We start from the raw sequence: 26,699 nt of genomic DNA on the forward strand, positions 1-26,699 counted from the left end.
AAATACTTACCTTTACTTACTCTACTTACCTGGGATGGTGTCCCCCATCCTGTGGTGTCTGTCCTTCTGGTGTGAGTGGGGGTCCTCCTGGGGCTTGGGGTGGGCACCTGTGGACCCATTCCATGGTGTTTGACCATGGAAATTAGTCCACAGGTCCCCTAACGCCTGGTCTGACCCTGGCGTTAAATAATGGCGCTAAGCAACTTAACACCGTTATTTGGGTCCGCCTCCCACCCGTGACTCATTTGAGCACAGGGGGATAAATATGGAGCTATGGGGACAGCGTCATTTTAGGGATGGGAACGCATACCTTGTATCTCATTGACGCAAGGTGGGTTCACACAACCAAAAAATTGTGCAAACCTCAATATTTTGACGCTAGATGGGTCTAGCGTCAAAATATACTTGGAGTTAAGTTTGTGCCGAATTTGCGTAAAAAAATTACACAAATTAGGCACAAACAGAATATAAATATGCTCCTAAATATTTAGCATACCGACCAATGTGTCACTGTCATACCACAAGTTTAAAGGCATGAACAGAGACACTAGGATCTAATGTTTTAACTCTTATTGAAAATAGTGCCGACCCGTCTTTGGATTCTAAGAATGATAGGATGTCAACTTGCTGACATCACCAAAGGTTGTCTGAGCCTCATCTTCTCATCATTTTTAACTGTAAGTAAAAAGTATTCATCCAAAAATGAAATTCAATGCTGCACGCAAATCTAAAGTAAGCAAATTAATAACTTTCAACTGAAATGAACCTTCAACAGTCACCTATCACCCATCATACCAATCATAACATAACCCAAAACGTAACACATCGCTTGTTTCTCTCTCCCCTGGTTCTCTACCCTGGTATCCGCGTCTCTCTAATTGTAATTGTAAATTGATCCAGCCTTAACCTCCCTGTTGCAGCCTATCCAGTCCCAGAGTAAAGGGACAGTTATACAATTTATAAAAGCCAGAATCCCAATCCAAGTTCCTTACAAGAAATTGTGGGGGTCATTCTGACCTTGGCGGTCCATGACCGCCATGGCGGAGTGCGGCGGAAGCACCGCCAACAGGCTGGCGGTGCTTCCTGGGCGATTCTGACCGCGGCGGTAAAGCTGCGGTCGGAAAAGGGGAGCCGGCGGTTTCCCGCTGGCCCAGGGAACCCGCCATGGCGGCGCTGCTTGCAGCACCGCCATGGGGATTCCGACCCCCTTACCGCCAGCCTGTTTCTGGCGGTGTCCACCACCGGAACCAGGATGGCGGGAACGGGTGCCATGGGGCCCCTGGGGGCCCCTGCACTGCCCATGCCACTGGCATGGGCAGTGCAGGGGCCCCCTAACAGTGCCCCACAAAGATTTTCACTGTCTGCTTAGCAGACAGTGAAAATCGCGACGGGTGCCACTGCACCCGTCGCACCCCTTCAACTCCGCCGGCTCAATTCCGAGCCGGCTTCATTGTTGAAGGGGCTGTCCCGCTGGCCCGGCCGGCGGTCTTCTGGCGGTCGCCCGCCGGCCCAGCGGGAAAGCCAGAATGACCGCTGCGGTCTTTTGACCGCGGTGCGGTCTTTCGGCAGGAACCGCTTGGCGGGCGGGGACCGCCGACCGCCGCGGTCAGAATGACCGCCTGTGTCTGTAATAGGTGTGAGCTGAACCCCGTTGTTATTGCCTTTTATTCAGTGCCTCCCGCATTTCAGTGACAATCTAGTAGGGCAGAAGGTGTTTCATCCAGAAATTGTTACTACAAATTAGGAATGCGTCCTAATGTGACAAGAAGATCATTCATTTAGATCTCACTGTTCAGGGCTGCAAACCAGACAGATCACAACCTCAGCATATTTCGAGGTCAGCAGGCTCGCACTGTTGAAATGAAAACTCTACTGTTTGAAACAGATCTATACATGATCATGATATAGCCATAGTCCTATGAAATAGCAATTTACACTTTGGGTATTAATCTTTTGACGTCTGTGGACCCCCCCTCTGAATAATTACTGGAAGCAAGGGACTTTGTCCTAAGCTGTTTCTACGATTTGAACTTCAAAACAATCAACACAAATTTAGAAAAAATGATACATTAACCAGACATACACATTATGAAATGTTTGATTTAATTCATAAACAACTAAATATCCAAAAACGAAATTTAGATTTTAAAGGTAAGGTTAAAACTTTTCAAAATCTAGTTTTATTTCTGAAAGATGAAGCGATTTGCTAGACTCAAGGATATCTTTTTATCTATTTAGTTACTAATGCATGCTCTTTTTTTGTCAGTCCGGACCAGTGCTCCAATTGAACTACCAATCAACTATACTACAGTAGTGTTTGGTGTACTTTCGCTGGTCCCACAAATCACGCTCAGAGCACCAACTTCATTTTTAGCCTCCAATTTCAAATATTCCTTCGCATTTACATAGAATTGTATTTCATTTCTACACTTTGAATTTTTATCTTCATATATTTTATGTACATTACGTTATTAAACAATTTTCAAAAACAGTCACAGCCCTTCCCCCCTCCCCTCTCCTGGAGTAAGCGTTGTGGACCCAAGTTCACTGAGAAGAGAACCTCTTCTTTAAACTTTTGCACTTTGGATTTCCCTTCTTTAGAAGAGTGCAGATTCTTCCTGAGAGACTAAGGGACATATGTATGAAAAGTGGCACTGCACCTAGTGTAGCGCCACTTTTCTAGTGTCACTTATCGCCCCCCTAAGGCCACCATGTGTGCGCTGTATTTAATATATGGTGCACCATGGCGGTAGTTAGGGAACTAACGCCATAATTTTTGACGCTAGTTTGGTGCTTTGCAGGAGTAGCATAAAAATTTTGATGCTAATCCTGCAAAGCACACGGAGGCCCATTGTAACTAATGGGAGCCTCCTTTTAATGCCTGTTCACAGCAGGCGTTAAATGTGCCAGGAAAAATGACGCAAAGAAATCTCCTAGATTTTTTTGCGCCATTTTTTCGGCCTCCCTAACAGGGGAACGCCCCCTTTGCATACATTATGCCTGGCATTATGGTGCAGCGTTTTGGCCTTCTAAAGCCATTTTAACGTAAAAAAAATAACACTAATGTGTTGTTAGAATGGTGCTAGGCCCTCTTAAAACAGTGTTAACTGTAGACAACAGCATTAAATGGGATAATCATCCTCTGCTCCAAAGCCCAGACTGTGTGGTGCCCTTCAAGGTCTTACCCTCATCTCTTTTAGTTTTGACTGTCTTGCTCAAATTATCCTGATGTACCTAGATGATATTCAAATTCAACTAAAGCTGCTGTGCTGCACTGCATAACAGAGAGAGTACTATAGCACAATATTTACTAAAATGTGGTGTTGTTTTCTCTCTCTATGCTGCACTCTAGGCTGTGATTCCCCAACACACACACCCCTGCACCATAGTGAAAGGGTATGTGCATTCTGTAAGGAATAGTTTTTGTACTGGAAGGGGACCTTTCTGCTTTGTATGTGTGTTGTACAATGCAGTACACATGCAAAGTAGGAAAAACAAAGAGAAATTATAACATTTCTCCTCGTTACGCCAGCCTTGAGGAGGTGTAAGATTTTGGCACAAATCCCTGTCAATCAATGTTTATAGATAGGGATTTGTGTTAACATCCATGGTAGGTTGCATGGGATCACCCATGTATCACCCATGGCCACCCCTTTGATGCAACATAGGACAACTTTTCCATTACTTTGGAAAACTATCCAATAGAAACCTTGACTTGCATTGAATTGTAAAACCCAGAACAGTATTTAGTGTCAGTTTGCGTAGCAAAGCATTAGTAAATATGGCCCCAAAAACAAATGCAACACATTGCCAGAAAAACATTTACCTGTGGATGAATGATACAGAAATCCCGATAACCAACATTACCCTAATTGTTTGTCTCTTGTTCATGTGGCTGAGCGATATTTAGTAAGAAATTTCAGGTATGATATCTCCTTTACAAACCAGATAACAACAGTTATCAAAACATAGCTCAAAAACGTATGATGCTTAGAAAGATCCTTCAACTTCAACAGCCATGCCATCAGAGTGAAGTCACCAAAGCCCTCGTTTTATCATAGTTCAACAAAAAAGACATCCTCAAGGTACAGAGGGGGCAAAACCAAATGTCTGGAAGAGCTCTGATCACATTGTCTTTCTCAAAGACTTGCTATACTGTGTATGTTAATATATGCGATAGTCAAGGTCGAGTGCTGGTATTATGGAACTGTTTATTATAATTAGAATATTTTTATCATAATTGCTCATTTGCAAATGTGAAAATCTGATTCTGTCACATAAAAATTAAAATGACACACTGATATAAAAACAGGTTACCAAGCAAGTCTGGACATGGAAAATGGTAATGTTGATATTATTTAAACTTCTGCTAATAATACTATTTCACAAGTGGCCCTAATAATTGTGATTGGGGGAGCTTGATATTTCCCTAGTCTTATTTGTAAGTGATTGTGTGTGGCATCTAGAGGGGAGTAGCTTGGTCAGTCCGAAAGGGGACGGAGGTGAGCTTCAGATTTCCCAAAAATGGCGCTGGCTTAGAATGTTAAAATACTATATATGACAAGCAAGCAGGGCACATGAGAGTGACTAAAGGGGCAGTGGGAGACGAATGAAGATTGGTATGGGTAAGAGAGAGAAAACACCAGTCGCGGTGCGCAACGGGGGGGGGACCAAAAAAAAGTACCTGCTCCACTGCTATGCCGCTCCTCTTTCCTGGTCACTACAGGCAGGCACAGGCTCCCAGCCTGCCCTGCGGCAAATGCTAACACTGCATGAAAGCAGCATTAAAATTGCCCAGAGCACACAGCCAGGGCGCTCCCAGACAGACTGGGAGCCTGTGCCTGCTCTTTCCAGCCTGGCAACACAGTGCCAGGTTGGAGAGAGAACAGTGCCAATGTGTGTTTTGCCAGCTCGAGACAGCCGGCCAACCACACATATGCACTCCCCTTTGTCCTCTTCATCCCCCATGGCTCTACCCCTTTAACAACGAAATGATAATAAATAAAATTATTGTTTCATTGTTAAAGGACTGCAGCGGCTGCTGCTTGCTGGAGGCAATGCTCCTCCGCCATAGTGTAGGAGCCGCCACTAGAAAACACATTATTTTGTAAAATAGCCAATCTTGTTGAAGACTTTCATAACAGAGAGAGAAAGTGTGTATACGTTTTTGTTTGTATGTATGTAAAAATTACTAATGAAATCTCACCTCACCATACCTGACTGAAAGCACCTGTACCCACCTGTTTAGCAGAAAATACATTTATTATGGGATATACCACCCCAAACACCCCCCTGAAGCTGCACCCCTGGGCATGACATACTTCTGTTGGTTGTCTGTTTCTTTGCACTGGGCAAATGATCTCCTTTTGAAGTTCAAAATCTGTGGTGTTAATCATTACAGAGCTGCAGCGATGTTCTCCAGGAGAGGTTTGCGGTGGAAATGAAGTGTAGCGTGGCTTTACGTCTGGCAGCGCTGCACATACAGGAGCGGATCTTTAGCTGCGCGCAGCCACAGAAAATATCCATGAAGTACATCGAGTAAGTAGTGCATGTGCTTCTTCAAATGTAACCTCAAGAGCACTTTCTTCTGAATTTACAGCTTAAGTTTGTATCATGTGTCGGTTTTATGATATTAACCCTAAAAGGCTCTACACCATAGCTGTAGATTCACCAAAAGGCCACTGGTAGCAGACTTAACATCGCACACCCTTTGATCCTAATGATAAAACAAGAAGTAACATCATATGACCTTTGAGCTTAAATTTTCCAATAAAGGGAAGTCACATGACATTGATGGCCTGATTTAAGAAAAGTGGCACTGCATCCAATGCAGCGCCACTTTTCTTGTGCCCCTTAGCGCAACCCTAATGCCACCATGTGTGCACCATATTTAAGATACAGCGCACCTTGGCAGTAGTTAGGGAACTAGCGTCACAATTTTTGATGACAGTTTGACACTTTGCAGAATTAACGTCAAACATTTTTACACTAATCCTGCAAAGCACATTGAGGCCCATTGAAAACAAAGATGTGCCTCCTTTTAACACCTGCTCTGTGCAGACGTTAAAAAGGCTGCAAAAAATGGTTCAAAGAAATCTTCTAGATTTAATTGCACCATTTATTCAGCCTCCCTAACTGGGGAATGCCCCCCCCCCCTTGTAGGCATAATGTGGCACAAGGGATTACAAGGTGGAGCAATGCATGCTTTGCACCACTTTGTAAATATGATGCAGCAATTTTGGCCTCGTTGGACCACATTGGCTTAAAAACAATTATGCTAATGTGGCGCAAGGAGGCCCTAGGCTCGCCTAAATCTGGGCCTAAATCTAATGCCACTACATTAAGTGACTTCACTGTTGTTCCATAATAACTGTATGATTAAAATAACAAAGTAACACAGACAAATTACTATTTTAGACACCACATATTTTAGGCTGCTGACATAATCTTTGAAAGTGCTTGGGCATAGTCTAGTTCTGAAATGTAGCACGCAAGTGAAGTGAGTGAGTCAGACATTTTCTCGGGGGTTCAAGCGTTCTCCCTCCCAGAAACATTGAGGGCAAATATTCTATTTTCAAGCACAACTGTCACATACATTTACTTCTAAGCCATAGGCACTAAAAAGGTACTCGTTAAATATTCAAGTCCTTTCATGGTGTGCCAAGTCAAAGAAATCTCACTTTCCCCAGGAGTTGACCCCATTTAATTTTACAAAATATCTTATGGGTAACCCGATTTGTCAAAAATGTCCCTCATTGTACCAGGGTGAGCATTTTGCCGCAGGTGCCCCATATACCATTGTTGCCACCTTAGGCTAAAGAGTACATAAAATAAACGAGCAGCATAGTTTTGTCATTAATGTCATTTATATGCCATGAGCGGGGCCACTGAAATTATGTGGTAGGGATGGACCAAATTGTGCTGCAGGTTTGACTAGATTATGGGTCAAGAAAGTAACCTTTTTCACTGTAATGCAGCCAATTTTGTGATAGTAATAATAATCTTGCAATTTTTACTCATGGTAACAGTCTGGGTAAAGATTCCACCTCATTAATATTAGTTTACCAACTAAATACAACAATATACCAACCAGTTAACTTTTTGCAAAGAGCCTCCCACTGTGCAGAAACACATGTTGCAATGTTTTTAGTAATCATTGATCTGTTTCAGCAAGAAACAAAAATATTATTTTGTTAAAATCTGCCGATTATGCAGCAGATGATAGATTGTGTCAAATGCCAAATGTGATAAATCCTTAATGATGGGAAAATGTAGCAGCCCTAGAATCACGTACTCAGGTGTCTCTGACCATGTCAAACCTTACCCCAGTATGACAGGGCCATCATTTTGTCATGGTTGCCCTCCTTCTATATACCACAGTTGGTCTCATTCTGGCTAAAACTTACCTCCAATGTGCTAGCACCAGTATTTTGTCACTGGTGTCCCCGTCCACAAATGTTGTCAAGTATGCCAGTATTTGTCCAATAGTGCCACACATGCCAATAATTACTGCTAACATGCCAGCACCAGTATTTTACCATGGATGCCCATTTACCAATAATTATCTGCAGTATTCCAATGCCAGCATTTTGTCGCAGGTGTCTCTCATTGTAAAAATTCTCTCAAGTCTGCCAAGGCCAGTATTTTGCTATAGATGCCTCTATAGGACAATAATTACATTCAGTATGCCAGTACAATCAGCAGACTCGCAAGAATAATACCACATTCTCACTCATGCTCACCTACATTCACTCATTTCATTGTCATTCACACACTCACTCTTACTCATTCTTACTCTGACTCACTCATGCTTTGTCGCTCACACTTAGTTGCACTCACTCTTAATGTCATTCTCTCATTCTCACTTATTATCACTCACTCTGACTCATCCATTCACATTCATTCACACTCACTTTGACTCACATTCACTTTTTCACTCACACTTTCCCACTCACATGCACGTGCACTCACTAGGTTAGTCTAATGACAACTTACAGGGAGGACAATCCCTGTGCATTGGGGCCCCTGATGTTTTGATGGGTTTTTGTTTTTGAAAAACAACAAACTTCTGAACAGGACCAAAACAACATTGCACCCTCTCAGCAAAGTGCTGTACCGTCAGAGCAACCATCACATCAGCAGTTATTCTGAAGGCAGGCAGGCACACGAAATCTCAAAACAAGGAAAGTTTGAGGGTTGCCTGGTACAGTCCAAATTATCCTAATAATATTGTTGTGAGCATGGTAGCTGTATTTTGACTGCCTTGTGATATGCTCAGGAACTTTTCAGTCTGTCCAATTGAATTCCTTCCCCTTAGGTAAAGTGCTCCATTGCATTCTAATACCTGAAGTACCCCATTATCATGATCCGCATGTAACAAACTCAAGTATGTTGATCTGAAGGCACAACAAAATTATGGCAACAATAAAGGGAGCTGTAAGAGACGTAAAAACAAAATATGATGAATGCCAAACATCATTGGCAATCTGTGCAATACACAGCATGCTTAGGTTGTGTTTTGGGAATGATTATCATTTCTACTGCGGTTCTAATGTGGTTTAGTGCAAACGTATGAGTTGCAATGCAGTAGGAAAATTCAAACCCATTCAAATTGTACTGTGTTAGAACATGAAACATACAACACACCCTAGAAGGTTTCAATTCTCAGGCTCTGGGCACTTGCAAGATAAATGGTTTACGTGATTCATTGAACAATCAGTGCAGCTGGTCACTTTGAGACACATACACAATCGATTAATGCTCAAGCAAGTGAAAAAACGTGAAAAATAGCTGATGCAAGAGTGATTATGAAGCTGAATGGGCCTCTATGACTATCACTGATAAGCATACCTGGGTCAAATAGAAAACACAATAGTGGTGAGACGTACAAATACCTAACTCCTCAAGTAACACCATGCAAGCAAATGACCCCATGCCAGTAAGTGACTTAGAAGTACTATTCACAAACTTTGGTTACAGAGCCTGAATATCAATTGATACCTGGCACAAGGTTATGTATTAGATTCAGAAATGATGTTCTATAAACACAGCTCATCAGGTGGCAGGTTGTCGTTTCCTGTTGTATAGTGTGCACCTTTTTAGGTATGGAATACTTGGTGGAGAGGGATGTCATGTCCTTACTAATAAAGGTATGTGGTCAGTTTTACGGGGGCGTGCTCAAGGGTACATATATTGAGCGTACCTACAGTCTTAGTCCTAATCCGAATTAGTGATTGGCAAACTAACAATTATGCTATCTTATTATGAGTGTTTTAGAAACAGAAGAACTCCAGGGGCCATATTACAAGTGTGCAACAGATGTTTGTACCCATTGTTTTCGACTCAGACCACTTTGGTATTACAGAAGGGATGGCAGCTAAATGGGTATTCCTTTCTGCAGTATTGATTGCACGAGCTCACATTTTGTGTCAGTTCAATACAAAGGGGGCATATCCTCATTTGAATGTGGTTGTGACCCCATGCACAGGTGGGAACACATCTGCAGTTGTGTCTACGCTGTATTACTGAAAGGTGCGTATGGGTAAACAGGCTGTTAAGAGATGCACTAGGATTTATCATTATTTCGTGCAGCAAGATACCTTGCTGCGCCGCTTGAAAGTTGTGCTCCCACACAATGTTCTGCCTTGCCCCAATGCAGGCACCCTTGCACAATGGTGCAAGGGTTCCTGCATTGCAGGCAGGATCGATTTTATGCAGGAAGGCACACCTTCCTGCACAAAAACATTCCTCAGAGGCATTTTCCTCTTTCTAAGTGTGCAGAAAAATGCAGCACAGGTATAAAGAGGACACAATAAGGAGAAATAAAGATATTTCTCCTCGGTGTGCCTCTCCTGGGAAGGTGTAGCATTTTGACACATTCCCAGTTTACCAGTGTTGGTAAATGTGGGAATGTGCCAAAATCCATGGGTGGCTGCATGAGAACGCCCATGCTCTACCCATGAAATGCCCCCCTGGGGCAGAGTAAGGCAAGGCAATTTGTGCTGCCATTCGTTACTCCAGATTCATCAAGCCACTCAGGGCTACGCAAGGTGGCCTTGCGTGGCCTGATAAATCTGATTTAGCTTTTGCATCACCCTTGCTCCTCTTGCATGGCTCAAGGGCGACGCAAAACCTTGATAAATATGCCCAAAACTATGTGCCACATTTTCATGGTGCAGATTTAGTGCACCACCAAATGTTACCACTTGAGAGAAAGGCATGAGGTCTCAAAGACTCTTTCAGGCACTCCCTTACATGCAGGTGCTGTTAGTCAGTGCACCCACATGCGGATGGATCTCTGTCCCCTCCTGCAAGTGCTGTCAGCCCCTCTGCATTAAAAGACAGGCTACTGGTTTGAAACCATAGTATGAAATGCAGTTCTCTGGTGGCCCAACAGCAGGCATGAGTTCAAAGCTGCACAAGGACACCATATGTTGTATATACTATGTTACATATTTTGTAATTGCCCTAGATGAGGCAATTTGAGGGTACCTTGGGTCTTGACAGGTACAGTCCACCATTTAGCTCAAATATCAAGAAGTGGACAAAAGGAGCAAAGGTACTAATGCTTTTTCTCTCTCCCCCTCTTTTACATTCCTGAGACATACATGTGGAATTCAAAAGAAAGACAAACCCTCATCATGAATACGAGCTAGTAATGCCAGGGATCGCAGCTGTTACCCCTGGCCTCCCCTTTGATATACCTGGCACTGCCTTTACTACCCCTTTTCATGGTCAGGCTTCACAGGGCTTCTGTGACCAGACAATTACGTGAGAATCACCAGGAGTGGGGCTTTTACTCCCACCACATGTTGGGAGCCAGGGGTACACGTTTTGATTGGGCAGAAGTTGTGTGGTTCCACAACAAAATACTTGCCCTCCACAGGGTTGTGATAATTGTGTTTATTTATCCAGCTACCCTAGCTTGAACTTTATAGGGCACCCAAATTACATTCTAATACTAGTAAAGTGCCTTAGGTAACTAGATAATGTATGGTGTTTTTATCTGACAGCAGCACAGACGGGAGGAAGGCAAGTCATTTACTTACATGGATTTGCAGCTGTCACCTGAACTTTTAGCCTACACCAATATTATTCTATAGTTCGTTTCTTTCAAATAAATACATCTCCATTCCTATGTTATGAATGTCTGATTCACATTTCCATACAATATCCCTTTCAAGCCAGGCCAGTTGGCATTCCCAGCACTTGTTTTGGAGGAGGGGAGAAGCAAGAAGAAAAGGTAAACAGGTTTTCTTTCTGTAGTTTCTACTCCTTGTCCTTCCCCAGCTTTTCAGCAGCATATAGGAGGATTTTGGAGTTTCAGTGGATGGGTTGGGCAAGGGGACAATTGAGAAATATCTTTGGGGGCTAATGGATGTGATATGTCACTTCTGCTACCCCTCGTATTTTGATGAATCAGTAGTTATAACTGTCAAACACATCGAATTCTACAGAGTACACTGACGTTTCAACAGAGAGGCCACAGAAAGATATGCATAGGCTCAGCCATGGCCTCTGGCTGAGGTCTCATTTATACCGAGACCCTGCACAATGTTCTTATTTTACTGCTTTACTGCAAGCCATGTGAATGAGTTAAAGAAAAAGATAAAAAGATAAGGTACATGCATTGCTATTTAGGTACAGAACATTTTCTTACAGCTGCTCTGTGGATTATTAATTAACTCAGTGACTGAAGTTTCGAATTCTGGAAAGCTTGGTCCAGAAATGTGAACAAATTGTGTATTGTTGATTCCAATGATTGTAATAACTAGCACTTTCGGTCCTTGTACTTGTTAGAAATGGGGTCTTTGGTTGACAGTCAGGTTACCCCCTGTTCAAGGAAGGACCCTCACTCTAGTCAGGGTAAAAGAGAATCACCCTCAGTTAACCCCTGAATACTCCGTTGGTAGCTTGGCAAGAGCAGTAGGCTTAACTTCAGAGTGCTAGGTGTAAAGTATTTGTACCAACACACACATTAACCTAATGAAAACACTACAAAATGACACCACGCAGGTTTAGAAAAATAGAAAATATTTATCCAAACAAAACGACAAAAATCCACAACAGTATAAGATACTTATATGCCTATTCCTAATTCTATTTATTCTTGTATTTATATTTACCCCTATGTTTTGTCCCAAAACAATGTTTCGCTTTGATTATATGTCTAAGTGTTGTTTGTTCCTTCATGTTTATTATATGTTATGTTACAGCCCTGAAGAAGTCCTATGTTAAAGGGCGAAACGCATTGGCTGTTGCTACTATGTACATTATGTATCACAAAGAACAACATGGAAGAAAATAACTAAGTGGAAGAAAATAAAGAGAAGATTTATTGTATCTATATTATAAAGGAACTGGACTTTTTTTTACATATGAATTGATAATTCTAAAAAGTGGTGCACCACCATTATGGTTTTCATTATTGGTTTTTTCTAACCTTTTTTTCTCACAAAAAGGTTAGCACCTTCGCAGCAGGTGCTCTAGTGAAGTTGCAAACTAGGACATTTGAATGTCCCATTGATTGCATAGTTGGGAACCTATAGGGACTGGTGCGCGTCCTACAAGCCTGCTGCGTTTTGCTGTTTTATAGTTCTACACCCCAGCTCCCTTTGTGTCACTGTCTAATGTGAGGTGCAACCAGCCCAACTGTCAAACTGACCCAGACAGGGAATCCACAAACAGGCAGTCACAGAAATGGTATAAGCAAGAAAATGCTCACTTTCTAAAAGTGGCATTTTCAAACACACAATCTTAAAATCAACTTTACTAAAATATGTATTTTTAAATTGTGAGCTCAGAGACCCCAAACTCCACTTGTCCATCCGCTCCCAAAGGGAATCTACACTTTAATCAGATTTAAAGGTAGCCCCCATGGTAACCTATGAGAGGGACAGGCCTTGCAACAGTGAAAAACAAATTTAGAATATTTCACTGTCAGGGCATATAAAACACATTACTATGGGGGTGATTCTAAGTCTGGCGGGCGGCGGAGGCCGCCCGCCAGACTTCCCCCACCAAAATACCGCTCCGCGGTCGAAAGACCGCTGAGGGTATTTTGGGATTTGCCCTGGGCTGGCGGGCGACCGCCAAAAGGCCGCCCGCCAGCCCAGGGCAAATCAACCTTCCCACGATGACGCCGGCTCAGAATTGAGCCGGCGTAGTGGGATGGTGCAACGGGTGCAGTGGCACCCGTCGCGTATTTCAGTGTCTGCAAAGCAGACACTGAAATACAAAGTGGGGCCCTCTTACGGGGGCCCCTGCAGTGCCCATGCCATTGGCATTGGCATGGGCACTGCAGGGGCCCCCAGGGGCCCCACGGCACCCCCTACCGCCATCCTGTTCCTGGCGGGAGACCCGCCATGAACAGGATGGCGGTAGGGGGTGTCAGAATCCCCATGGCGGCGGAGCGCACTCCGCCGCCATGGAGGATTCACAGGGGCAGCGGAAAACCGGCGGGAGACCGCCGGTTTTCCTTGTCTGACCGCGTCCGAACCGCCGCGGTCAGAATGCCCTGCGGGGCACCGCCGGTCTGTCGGCGGTCCTCCCGCCGACCCTGGCCCCGGCGGTCTCTGACCGCCGGGGTCAGAATGACCGCCTATATGTCCTACCTTAACCATACACTGCACCCTGCCCTTGGGGCTACCTAGGGCCTACCTTAGGGGTGTCTGACATGTAAGAAAAGGGAAGGTTTAGGCCTGGCAAGTGGGTACACTTGCCAAGTTGAATTTACAGTTAAAACTGAACACACAGACACTGCAGTGGCAGGTCTGAGCCATGATTACAGAGCTACTAATGTGGGTGGCACAACCAGTGCTGCAGGCCCACTAGTAGCATTTGATTTACAGGCCCTGGCACCTCTAGTGAACCTTACTAGGGACTTACTAGTAAATCAAATATGCCAATCATGGCTAAACCGATTACATACACATTTTGTAAAGGAGCACTTGCACTTTACCACTGGTTAGCAGTAAAGTGCCCAGAGTAAAAAAACAGCAAAATCAGAGTCCAGCACACATCAGCAACCTGGGGAACAGAGGCAAAAGGTTAAGGGAGACCACGTCAAGGATGAAAAGTCTAACAGTACTATTGACAACTGTGTCACTGAGATGTGAAATGGATGAACACTTTCATATTATTTTCAAAAATAGTTACTTAGTGTTAAGTGTATGCTTTGGCTAAACCTTTTGAAATACATTTTGAGAGGGTGTTTACTTATATGTTCTGTAGTTGTGAAAAGTAAACCATCACGTGCGTTATCTTTGTGAAGCGAATTCTTAGAATAGTGACAATTTCATTGAAAAGACTCAAGTTCCAACAGGCTATGGTTGTTGATCTAGGCCAGTTAAAAACAATACTGGAATGATCTTGTGTTTAGTAACTGTCTTACCTTCACCGGAGTCTTTGCTGCACTTTGAGACTGTAGCAAGAACTTGTGTTCCTGAGCACTGGTGTGCAAAAAATATACTCTCTACAGTGCATGCGCAAACTCTGTATCTCCTACATCAGCACAAGCACTGCAGACAGTGCAGCTCAGAAACACAGAGTAGTCAGTCCAGTCAGGCCTGTGATGCAAAGGCCTCCATCCTCTGCCTCACCAGCTGCTCCACCCTATTTCCTCTGTCCTAATCCAAACTCCCCGGGGGGGGGGTTAGGATTCTCCCCTCTGCCTAGGGTCTGGGTGACTGTCAGACAGTTTGACAATTTGTCAGGGACGTTTTCTGCCTGAAACAAAGAGTCCCTGCTGCAATATGACTTTGGTTAGGAGTTCAATTGACAAATAAATGCTAGTATCTAGGATGATGGAAGTCAAGTTACAAAGGTGTATTGGTGAAAGGAAGTGTACAGGGACAGTGCAACAGGACAGAAAAGCGGGGAATATTTTTGTAGGGTAGGGGCAATGAGTGGGTCAGTTGGCATCCTGGTGCCCCCTTCCACCTGGGGGGTGAAAAAGTAACACCAAAAGATATGCGTTAAGCCAGTTGAAAGAGGGACTTATTAATTAATATATGTCAGATCTATTTTTGAGTGAGGTAGTGATGTTTTCGCCTGGCATTTAGATTACCCAGTGTCATGGTCTCTAGGACTATTTTTGATGTGGCTCAGACCGGAGGTATGAGACTGTATTAGGGAGACACTCACATACCGAAGACCAACCCATGCCAAGGTAGGTATGGGATGTTTCCACAGCATTTGCTCGAGTTCTTCAGTGCTTTCAGAGTGAGGATGGAAAAGAGGAACTGGCCAAAGAAGAAGTGTTTCTAGAATTCGTTATGGTGGTATTGACGCTGTGGAAGGAAGTACTGGCCAAATAGAAGGAGAGTTTATTGTGGACAAACAAGTATGCGATAGCAGGATTGTAAACTGCTTGACGGACCCTGACAGCTGAGACCAAGGGTGCATTGGAGCAATGGGCTTTTTGCACCATCACACAAATCTGCAGCTGGGCCACAGCTTTCTTTTTCAACAGAGTAAGAGGGTGACAGTGGCATTAATGACTTGGTGTAAAGCAGGTTGCATGAAAAAGAGTTGAAGTCGTTATGTCAAGATGATTGGAGGACAAGTAGGAAGGTTATGAGGCATAGGAAAGGAGGAAGGTGCTGGATCACCAGATGATGGGCATATTGGAACACTGTAACTGAATGGAGGCCTAGTGCCCAAAAGGCTGGACACATTGGCTTCAGATAAAGGCAGAGACAGCTACTTTGGACTAGGCAAGGGGTAGGATAATGAAGGAACTGGATAAATGGTAATTGGAATATTTAAACAAACATGTGGACCCTAGTGTCCCCAAAGAAAATTGAAATTCCTACATCTTGGTTAAAAATCTAGGGCCATATTTATGACCCCGTTTGCATTGCTCTTGCACCATGCAATGTGGCGTAAGAGCAACGCAAACCTTAAGTGAGATTTCGGAAGCCACACAAGGCCACCTTCTATGGCCCTGCATGGCTTCATAAATCTTAAGCAATGTAAAACAGCTCACTTTGCTGCGTTACATTACTCTACGCCAGGGAGACGTTTCCATGGGTGTTGCATGGGTGTTTCCATGCAGCATCCATGGATTTTGACGCATTCCCACGTTTACAAGAACAGGTAAGCCTGGGAATGCACCAAAATGATATGCCTTCCTAGGAGAGGCATAACAAGGAGAATTTTTTTTATTTCTCCTCGTTTTTTACTCTTTCTATCTGTGCTGCACTTTGCAACACACATAGAAAGAGGTGGAAGAGGCAAAGGCTGTCAGGATTGTTTATGTGCAGGGAGCTGCCCCTTGCTGCACAAAAACGATTCTGTACACAACGCAGGCACCCTTGCCCCATGGTGCTAGGACGCCTGTGTTGGGGCTAGGCTGCCGAAAGGACGCCAGTGCAGGGGAAAAGACAGGGATGTGCAGTATTCCTTTAAATACCATGCATTCCTGACCTTTTTCGGTGAATCAGGTCAGGGCAGCTCAGTGACTTGCTATGCTGCCCTTCTCCACAAAGCCCATAAATATGGGCCTTAGTCCAGTCAATAGGCCTGAACAGTGAATCAAAAACTGTGAGTTGTACAAGCTATTTATGAGGACTGAGAACTTATGTGGATAATAATCTGTTTGAATGGGTTTGGAGGCGGACTCAGGAAATAGTGACACCTTACAGGTCTACTAAAGGGGTAAATGGCACAATTTCAGACATTTTTGGATGACGGAGTATGAATGTATTGGAACTTCAAGTAATTTTCACGGCTCTATGTGTTGTTTGGGAGCGTCAGGGTACATGAGCCATTGCTCAGGAACAAAATGAAGCTGGCCTTTGATGGCAGCTATTGTAGTATGGGTTTAAAAAATGAGAATACTGTGAATGAAGAATGTAACAATGTCTCAGTGGAGATATTTCTTGTGAGGGAATAAAGTTACATCTTCTCCAGAGCTCGTAAGATCACCCTAGGGACAAAGTCAGGAGACCCTATTTCAGGATGTTGGGTCACCTTCTGGGAAAAGCCCCACGTTCTTGTATTGAAGGTAAAAGAGATGTCTGTGGCTACGTTACAGATCGTACAATATGAAGATCTAGGTCCCAATATTGACTTTGACTTTTAACCAAACATTGTGTGATTCTGGGCCAATCATTCCACATTTTTTGCCTGAAATTGTAAATACTTGTAATGTAGTACAACAAGAAATGTGTCGATATATATGTAATGTCCTGGCATTGTTGTCTCATTCATGAGCAATTACCTCCATCACATATCTATGTAAGCATTCCTCCGCCTATGAACTAATGTGCCACGTTGTTACTATGTGCAACATTTCTGGTAGAAAGACATTTTTATATATAGATACATAAATACTTGGCTTGCCAAAAGCAAGAAGATTAAAGAACTAAACTAATCCTACAAGGGGCATTGTGATAGCTGATCATTCATGCCAACGATTGTACACATAAAATGAGCCAGTTAATGAATAGATGAGGATGGAGTATTAGGCAGAACATTGTATAGGGTGGGGACTGGGGGAATAGGAAGGATGGTCGGCACGTACTTTTGATGACTGTGTGGGGCAAACAGCAGATGCTGGGCCCATCGAGAGTTATTAGGGGATAAATGCTAGCAGCACAGGACAGGGGACTGCAGGGTCGGTAATGCACTGGGGAGGACGGGGGGGTAGATGATATGTACTGGGCTATAACATGGGTGGCTGGGGCACAGACTCTAGGAGGGTGCTGTTATAGGTATGACATGATGCCCGTTGGTGAGCTTGAGGTTAGTATGTGTGGAGTGCAGGCCAGGGATTAATAGGCAGGAAAGGAGTACATAGGTTTATCTCTCTCTTCGACTGGGGATTTTGCAAACTAGCTAATAAAGATGGAGAAGGGGGCACATTTGAGGAGTTACATGTAGAGATAGGCCAGGACAGTGAGGGTGTAGGGATGTTACGAATGTTCTTTTTGAAGTCAACAAGGGTGTTGCGGATTCTTAGAAGGGCTGGATGATGTGGTAGGCTCCTGATACTGACATTTGCCAGGGATGTGGGTGGAGTAAGGGAGTTTTAGTGAGAGGGGCTGCTTTGTGTGCTGAGTGGCAGGGGTGGTTTGACATGGGTGTTGTGTGTGGCTGGTTAGGTAGATGGATCAGGGGTGGACGAAGAGAGTGGCAAGACATTTGGGTTAATGTTTAGGTGGCCTGGTTTGAGAAGATCAGTAGGGGGACGGAAAGACCATCTCAGGAGAGGGATTTCCGTGTGGCAGAAAAACGGCTCAGGGAAAATAAAAGAGTGTTTGATAAAGGGTAATAAAGAGAGGGAATGGGGAGATTTGCAGCCCTACTTCAAGATTATGGAATGAATGCATGAAATAATCAATGGCTAGATAAATAAATGGGTGAATGAGTAGAGGAGTGAGTGAATTAGTGATGCGACATTTAAAGCACAGCACACCAAACTATATAAAATTCAGACAATTCCTTCTAGAAGAAACAGGGCATTGCTACTAAATGAGCTTATTATGCTATGCCTTGATAGTGCAGCTGTCACCAGAAAATTATATCAGAATCATCAGAAGACGGGCTTTGGTTCAGCTCACATGTTGGGATCCAGGAGTACATGTTTTGATTGTGCAGAAGTTGTGTGCTTCTACCCAATAAGTGCTTGCCATCCACACAGCTGAGATAACATTATTTATTCAGCTACCTGAGCTTGAACTTTCAGGGGCACACACAAACCATTGTAACACTATTAGCATGTCTTAGATAACTAGATAATTTATGGTGTTTTCCTCTGGCAGCAGCACAGTTCACAGGAGGACAGTCATTAACCTACATGGATGTTTAGGTCTGGCTTGACAGTGCAATTGTCACCTGACCTATTAACTTTCACCAATATTATTCTACAGTTCTTTGCTTTCACCCAAATACATATCCAGTTCTATGCCAATGACTTGTGATGCTTCACATTTCCACACAATATTCCTGCAAAGCATTATTGAATTTAATTAATTATTTAGTAGCATTGCTGATGCTTAGTTTTTAAATGTTATCAAGGAATTGCGATTCAACTCTGTTGATTACTGCATACAATAAAAACGTCTGAACTTTAAATCGCTCTCATGGGAGATCAAGTGAGATACAGTCCTGTTGTGCCTAACCACTTATGACTGTCCCAGTCCAGAAGCATGCAATTTCATTATCACAGAATCACCAAAGGTCAGTTGTTGTGAAATACCTGTAGGCAATATTTATGTGAGCCGACAGACATTGTGTGGTAATTTAGTGAAAGTCTCTTTCTTCTTCAGGAAGGATTGGGGGATTGAAAACTTTATATCTCCAACTTTGCTCCGAAACATGCGCGGCAAAGATATAAAGAAGGCCATTAACTTTCACATGAAAAGGAACCAGGCTTTATTGGATCCCAGGCAGAAGGTGAGCCATCTGTCATGTTCATCTCTGTGGTTGTACAGCTATGGGAGATTAGGAAAATAATGAATCTCCATTGGCTGTTCCAGATGTTAGCATTAAAAACAAGTGAAGCAGGGTCGAGGACTGATTATGTAATGGAACTGGTCAAATGAGATTGTGCTAATGATCAAGATTTCTCTTGCTGCTCACCAAGGTCTCCTTTCCCTTGGGTGGCGTCTTCAACGATTTTAGCCTCTACGACTGAGTAACCTATAAGTCATAGCTAGGAAGAAGAATTTCCTTTTCCCCTAACTAACCCTGCCTTACCTTCCTGGCTGTGCCCCCCTCTATATCCCTTACTTGCCCCCCCCCCCAAAAGACCACCACCACCCACACAAGCCAACATTACCCAACAACCCCACTCAGCTGCCCGGAAAAGAAGAGAAGTGAGGGAGGAAGGATTAAGACTGTGATAAGGAGTAATGAAGATTACAAGTAAGTAATTGGGAAACCACCTCTGCTTCCATCTTCTCATCAAAGTCAGTATGACATGAGGATATAACAAGGCGCGACAAGCGGATGACGCACCAAAAACACTGGGTCCTGGATGCAGTGCCAAAATGTAATTTAATAGAAGCATGCTTCTAACTCATGCCTCTAAGCTAAGCAGCTGTACTTAAAATTCAGATATGGGACCTTACCATCTATAGCTTAACTGCGAATTGGAGAGCAATGCCAGTGTGTGCACTATATGTAAATCATGCATGCTGGAGCCAGAAAGGGTGCACCACTCCTTTTTATGCATGGCATACCTGGTGCCCATGCAAGAAGTGGATTAAACCTGTGTGGCAGTGGCTAGGTAGCAGACAGTACGAAACTGCATTAAGAATCTTGAGTTCTGAAACTAGAGAGGCGACTGTTATCGGCATTGCTAAATTTGTATATGCTGCATAGTTAAAACACAGTCGCAATCTCACAAGAGCAGCAAGCCTCCCTTCTAGCAGCAATTGATCTGCAGTCGCGCCAGTAATAATTGCCATGGTTGTGGGTGTTTCTCCAATAAAAGCTGTATATTATATTAGAACTTGCCTTGATTTGTATTTTTTAAAGGCTAGACCCCTAATGTTTAATCTTTTTCTTTTATTTTTATAACTGCTGAGGGTAGTGTATGACTTTCCGTGATGTTTTGTGCACCCTGCTAAATTTTGTCTATGGTAGTACACCTCAGATTTTTAATTGATATCCAGTATGGTTTTAACATTTAAGCATTTCGGGGCTTTTAACCTTGTTAACTGATTGTGCACTTTAATAACTGTATGGAGGCTCATCACTTTACTATTTTGCATGTTATAATGAACTATCTTTTTTTAATACTGTGAAATATATAAGATTTGTATGTATTTATTTGTTTTAACTGTTTTATGGATCATGAATCCAAAATAAACAGATTTGGTACAAGAAGCATGCTGAAGACAGCCAACATTCAAGAAATAAACATCAAAATTACTACATCACGACATCTAGCTGATAATGTAATATGAAAGTATGGGAATGTGCCCAAATGCCAGCCCTACAAATTTGGAGAGAAACACCATCAAATTCAGCCCTGGATGCTGTTATGCCTGTAGTAGATCGACCTTGAACCCCAAGGGATCCTCAATTGCAACATGGGCTTATAAAATAGCAAGCTGAACCTAGAGACCCACAATAGCAATTGTTTTTTTTCCCTTGCTTGGAGCCCCAAAAGGCACAAAAAAAGAATCAAATGAGTCAAAACTCTTTGTCTGCTCCAAATAGATTGACAGAGCCCTATGAACTTCCAAGGAGTGAAGATCTGTCTTGTCTCCCCGGCTAAATGACAGGCAGAATAACTTCCTTAGTTACATGGACATGGGAGAGTACCTAAGAAATAAAAACCCAGAAAAGACTGTAAGAGCACCTTGCTTGGATGAAACCAAAAGGGGCTATGATTACCAAGGAGCTAAGCTCATCTAAACTGTCAGGAGCCTTAAGAGCTTTGCAGAAGACAGTGGGCTGATGGGAGAACCCTGTACTTCTTGTAAAACTGTTGGATGATCCCAAGGAGGAAGGGCATAGTGCACCACAGTTTTCTTGTAAAAGAAAAAGCAAGCAGGGCTGGACTAGCCTTTTATTCCAGTGGGCATTTTCCTGGTGGGCTGGAGCAATTTTGAAAGCCCACCGCTGCTGTTGGTACCATTTGTACTTTCTCCAGCTCATAGAGATTAATTTGAGCAGGAACAGGGGGCTTCAAGAGAGAGAGAAAAAGAGGGACAGAGAGAGCAAGGTATGGAGAGAGAGCAAAAGATCAGAGAGGGAGAAGATGAGACAATGGATGAATGGAAAGAAAGTGATAGAGTTAGAGGAAGAAGTGAGCAGGGCTGGTTTGAGCATGTTTGTATTGGATACTTCTGGTTCTCCAGACCATCCCTGTCCCCAAGGAACCATGCTTCGAAGATAACTACCTCTGACTAAGGATCAGAGAATTGCTGAGTTCCTCATAAATAACTCATGGAGCACTTAAGGTGGAAGATAGCACTCCTACAAGAATCCGTCCCAGAGATGGTCCACCGAGAAAGAGATAACAGGTTTTGGGAATCAATCAACCACTCTTCAGACACGATGCTTGGAAATGAACTCAATCGTTCAAACAGTATACAACAGTGGAGGGCTGATGGAATTTCTAAATAAGCAAGGTCACCACCCTAGAGCACCTCTGTAATTGAAGACATATTCATTTAAACTTCTAGCCATGCAGTGAAGATCGACGAGGGCCTGATGGGAAAGTGGAGGGAAACTGGAACAAGAATGAATAGAAGGAAATATGAACTGGAGGGACCACTTCCAGACGGAGTAGGGAAGGAACCAAGGGTGATGTTGCCAAAATGAGGCCACCAAGATCATTGCTGATGCTTCCTCCTATTGCTGGTGGCTCCTCATGAGTCATCCTCAATATCCTCAGGAGGTGGGAAATGCACTTAGGAGCCTTTTGACTACTTAGAGAAGGGGCACTCAATGACTTCCAACCCCAAACCTTAGAGCAAAACAGAGGAAGAAGGATCATTTCCTTTGAAGCAAACAGGCTAAGCCAGGGAAGGCCCAGCTGGTCAGTGGTCAGTAGGAAAGACTTAAACTGATTCTCTACCTGTGGGTCTTAAGAGGCCAAAGGGAGAACAAATGTTTTTTGGCCTAAGATCAGATTGGCTGAGCCACCTGATCCAGAACCAACCAGCATGTACCACTCCCAAATGACAGATGCTTTAGTCACATTGTTTGTGCTTCTTGATTAGAACTGGTTTGCACTGAGGGAAGACAGCAAACCCCTGAATAACTATAAGGATTGCAGAAATCTTCTTCCAGTTCAAAGAACGTTTTCCTCAACTAAACACATCACCACTGCCACTCCTGATTCTGTGAGCTGGCCACCTAACCCCGATGGCTCACATCTGTGTTAAGCACAACTGGAGTTGGAGAGGTTATAGCAATTCCCTCTGCAGATATTCTGGGATCAATCACCAGGAAATGGAACAAGATACCACAGAGGTCATAGCACTTAAGACCCTGAAATTTGCAGCTCTGGACTATGGTATTTAATAGGATGAATTTTCAGAAGTTTCATATGAGAGCCGGCCCATACAACCACTGAGGTACTGGCTGCCATGAACCCTGAAACCATAATCACTCTCTTGTTGAGGTTGAAGGAAGGGACCACAGATGTCTCAAATAGGACTGGAGTCACAGATATCTATCCTCTTAAAAAATATTGAGCCCAGGTCAGCCGGAAGCAGAGCTTTGATGAACTGACATTCATGAGCTGGAAAGAGATGGAATGTTTTCTAGTTCAGCAGAACCCCCAGCTTTGTCAGTCACTTGCACACCCTCTTGATTCTGAACTCTGAATCTCTCCCAAGAGTAAGGAAGCCATGACTGAAGCCTAAACTTGCTGAAGGCTTGTGTTCCAGATGAGGATAGTGTGAGAAAGTAGCCTCTTTCTAGCCTTGTTACCCCCACTTTTGGCCTGTTTGTGAGTGTATGTCAGGGTGTTTTCACTGTCTCACTGGGATCCTGCTAGCCAGGGCCCAGTGCTCATAGTGAAAACCCTATGTTTTCAGTATGTTTGTTATGTGTCACTGGGACCCTGCTAGTCAGGACCCCAGTGCTCATAAGTTTGTGACCTATACAGTATGTATGTGTTCCCTGTGTGATGCCTAACTGTCTCACTGAGGCTCTGCTAACCAGAACCTCAGTGGTTATGCTCTCTCTGTACAAATTGTCACTAACAGGCTAGTGACCAATTCCACCAATTCATATTGGCATACTGGAACACCCTTATAATTCCCTAGTATATGGTACTGAGGTACCCAGGGTATTGGGGTTCCAGGAGATCCCTATGGGCTGCAGCATTTCTTTTGCCACCCATAGGGAGCTCTGACAATTCTTACACAGGCATGCCACTGCAGCCTGAGTGAAATAACGTCCACGTTATTTCACAGCCATTTACCACTGCACTTAAGTAACTTATAAGTCACCTATATGTCTAACCTTTACCTGGTAAAGGTTGGGTGCTAAGTTACTTAGTGTGTGGGCACCCTGGCACTAGCCAAGGTGCACCCACATTGTTCAGGGCAAATTCCCCGGACTTTGTGAGTGCGGGGACACCATTACACGCGTGCACTATACATATGTCACTACATATGTATAGCGTCACAATGGTAACTCCGAACATGGCCATGTAACATGTCTAAGATCATGGAATTGTCACCCCAAAGCCATCCTGGCATTGGGGAGACAATTCCATGATCCCCCGAGTCTCTAGCACAGACCCGGGTACTGCCAAACTACCTTTCCCGGGGTTTCACTGCAGCTGCTGCTGCTGCCAACCCCTCAGACAGGTTTCTGCCCTCCTGGGGTCCAGCCAGGCCTGGCCCAGGAAGGCAGAACAAAGGACTTCCTCAGAGAGAGGGTGTTACACCCTCTCCCTTTGGAAAAAGGTGTCAGGGCTGGGGAGGAGTAGCCTCCCCCAGCCTCTGGAAATGCTTTGATGGGCACAGATGGTGCCCATCTCTGCATAAGCCAGTCTACACCGGTTCAGGGATCCCCCAGCCCTGCTCTGGCGTGAAACTGGACAAAGGAAAGGGGAGTGACCACTCCCCTGACCTGCACCTCCCCTGGGAGGTGCCCAGAGCTCCTCCAGTGTGCTCCAGACCTCTGCCATCTTGGAAACAGAGGTGCTGCTGGCACACTGGACTGCTCTGAGTGGCCAGGGCCAGCAGGTGACGTCAGAGACTCCTTCTGATAGGCTCTTACCTGTGTTGCTAGCCTATCCTCCTTCCTAAGTAGCCAAACCTCCTTTTCTGGCTATTTAGGGTCTCTGCTTTGAGGAATTCTTTAGATAACGAATGCAAGAGCTCATCAGAGTTCCTCTGCATCTCTTTCTTCACCTTCTGCCAAGGAATCGACCGCTGACTGCTCTGGAAGCCTGCAAAACCGCAACAAAGTAGCAAAGACGACTACTGCAACCTTGTATCGCTGATCCAGCCGCCTTCTCGACTGCTTTCCTGGTGGTGCATGCTGTGGGGGTAGTCTGCCTCCTCTCTGCACTAGAAGCTCCGAAGAAATCTCACGTGGGTCGACGGAATCTTCCCCCTGCAAATGCAAGCACCAAATGTCTGCATCACCGGTCCTCTGGGTCCCCTCTCAGCATGACGAGCGTGGTCCCTGGAACTCAGCAACTCTGTCCAAGTGACTCCCACAGTCCAGTGACTCTTCAGTCCAAGTTTGGTGGAGGTAAGTCCTTGCCTCCCCACGCTAGACTGCATTGCTGGGTACCGCGTGATTTGCAGCTGCTCCGGCTACTGTGCACTCTTCCAGGATTTCCTTTGTGCACAGCCAAGCCTGGGTCCCCGACACTCTAACCTGCAGTGCACGACCTCCTGAGTTGTCCTCCGGCGTCGTGGGACCTTCTTTTGTGACTTCAGGTGAGCTGCGGTTCACTCTTCTTTGTAGTGCCTGTTCCGGCACTTCTGCAGGTGTTGCTTGCTTCTGAGTGGGCTCTTTGTCTTGCTGGACGCCCCTTCTGTCTCCTCACGCAATTGGCAACATTCTGGTCCCTCCTGGGCCACAGCAGCATCCAAAAACCCTAACCGCAACCCTTGCAGCTAGCAAGGCTTGTTTGTGGTCTTTCTACACGGAAACACCTCTGCAAGCTTCTTAATGACGTGGTACATCCATCCTCTAAAGGGGAAGTTTCTAGCCCTCTTCGTTCTTGCAGAATCCACAGCTTCTACCATCCAGTGGCAGCTTCTTTGCACCCACAGCTGGCATTTCCTGGGCATCTGCCCACTCCCGACTTGATCGTGACTCTTGGACTTGGTCCCCTTGTTCCACAGGTACTCTCGCCCGGAAATCCATCGTTGTTGCATTGCTGGTGTTGGTCTTCCTTGCAGAATTCCCCTATCACGACTTCTGTGCTCTCTGGGGAACTTGGGTGCACTTTGCATCCACTTTTCAGGGTCTTGGGGTGGGCTATTTTTCTAACCCTCACTGTCTTCTTACAGTCCCAGCGACCCTCTACAAAGTCACATAGGTTTGGGGTCCATTTGTGATTCGCATTCCACTTTTGGAGTATATAGTTTGTGTTGCCCCTATACCTATGCACTCTCATTACAATCTATTGTGACTGTACATTGCTTGCATTGCTATTACTGCATATTTTTGGTATTGTGTACATATATTTTGTGTATATTTGCTATCCTCATACTGAGGGTACTCACTGAGATACTTTTGGCATATTGTCATAAAAATAAAGTACCTTTATTTTTAGTATATCTGTGTATTGTGTTTTCTTATGATATTGTGCATATGACACCAGTGGTATAGTAGGAGCTTCACACGTCTCCTAGTTCATCCTAAGCTGCTCTGCTAAGCTACCCTTTTCTATCAGCCTAAGCTGCTAGACACCTCTTCTACACTAATAAGGGATAACTGGACCTGGTGCAGAGTGTAAGTACCCCTTGGTACCACTACAAACCAGGCCAGCCTCCTGCAGATAGGCTAAAGGACAATATTCTGGACTAGAAGTGGCGACCTCCTACTGCAATTGAAGGAGACATTGATAGGCAGTTTAAGTAGAGACAGAGAAATATGCATCCTTGAGACCTAAGGTCGCAAAAAAGTCCTCAGGAGCCACAGAATATGAACAACCTTTGAGATCTAGTAGCTGTTTTGTTTGTAAACTAGAAAGTGGATCGAATTGAACCTGTTACAATTTTGCTCTCATGGGTCAAGAACAATGGTCTATCGGG

At 44.3% G+C, this 26,699-nt stretch overlaps 1 protein-coding gene across 1 annotated transcript in view; it reads left to right on the forward strand.

The window, feature by feature from the left end:
- FRMPD1 (FERM and PDZ domain containing 1) overlaps window positions 1–26,699 on the forward strand; it is a 1,007,848-nt gene that overhangs the window by 779,983 nt on the left and 201,166 nt on the right. The window contains exons 10-11 of the mRNA XM_069205792.1: window positions 5,402–5,538; window positions 19,275–19,401. Coding sequence (XP_069061893.1) covers window positions 5,402–5,538; window positions 19,275–19,401 — 264 coding nt within the window. The remainder of the gene's footprint in view (window positions 1–5,401; window positions 5,539–19,274; window positions 19,402–26,699) is intronic.

The sequence above is a fragment of the Pleurodeles waltl genome, chromosome 1_2, assembly GCF_031143425.1.
Source record: "Pleurodeles waltl isolate 20211129_DDA chromosome 1_2, aPleWal1.hap1.20221129, whole genome shotgun sequence".
Taxonomy (NCBI): Eukaryota; Metazoa; Chordata; class Amphibia; order Caudata; family Salamandridae; genus Pleurodeles; species Pleurodeles waltl.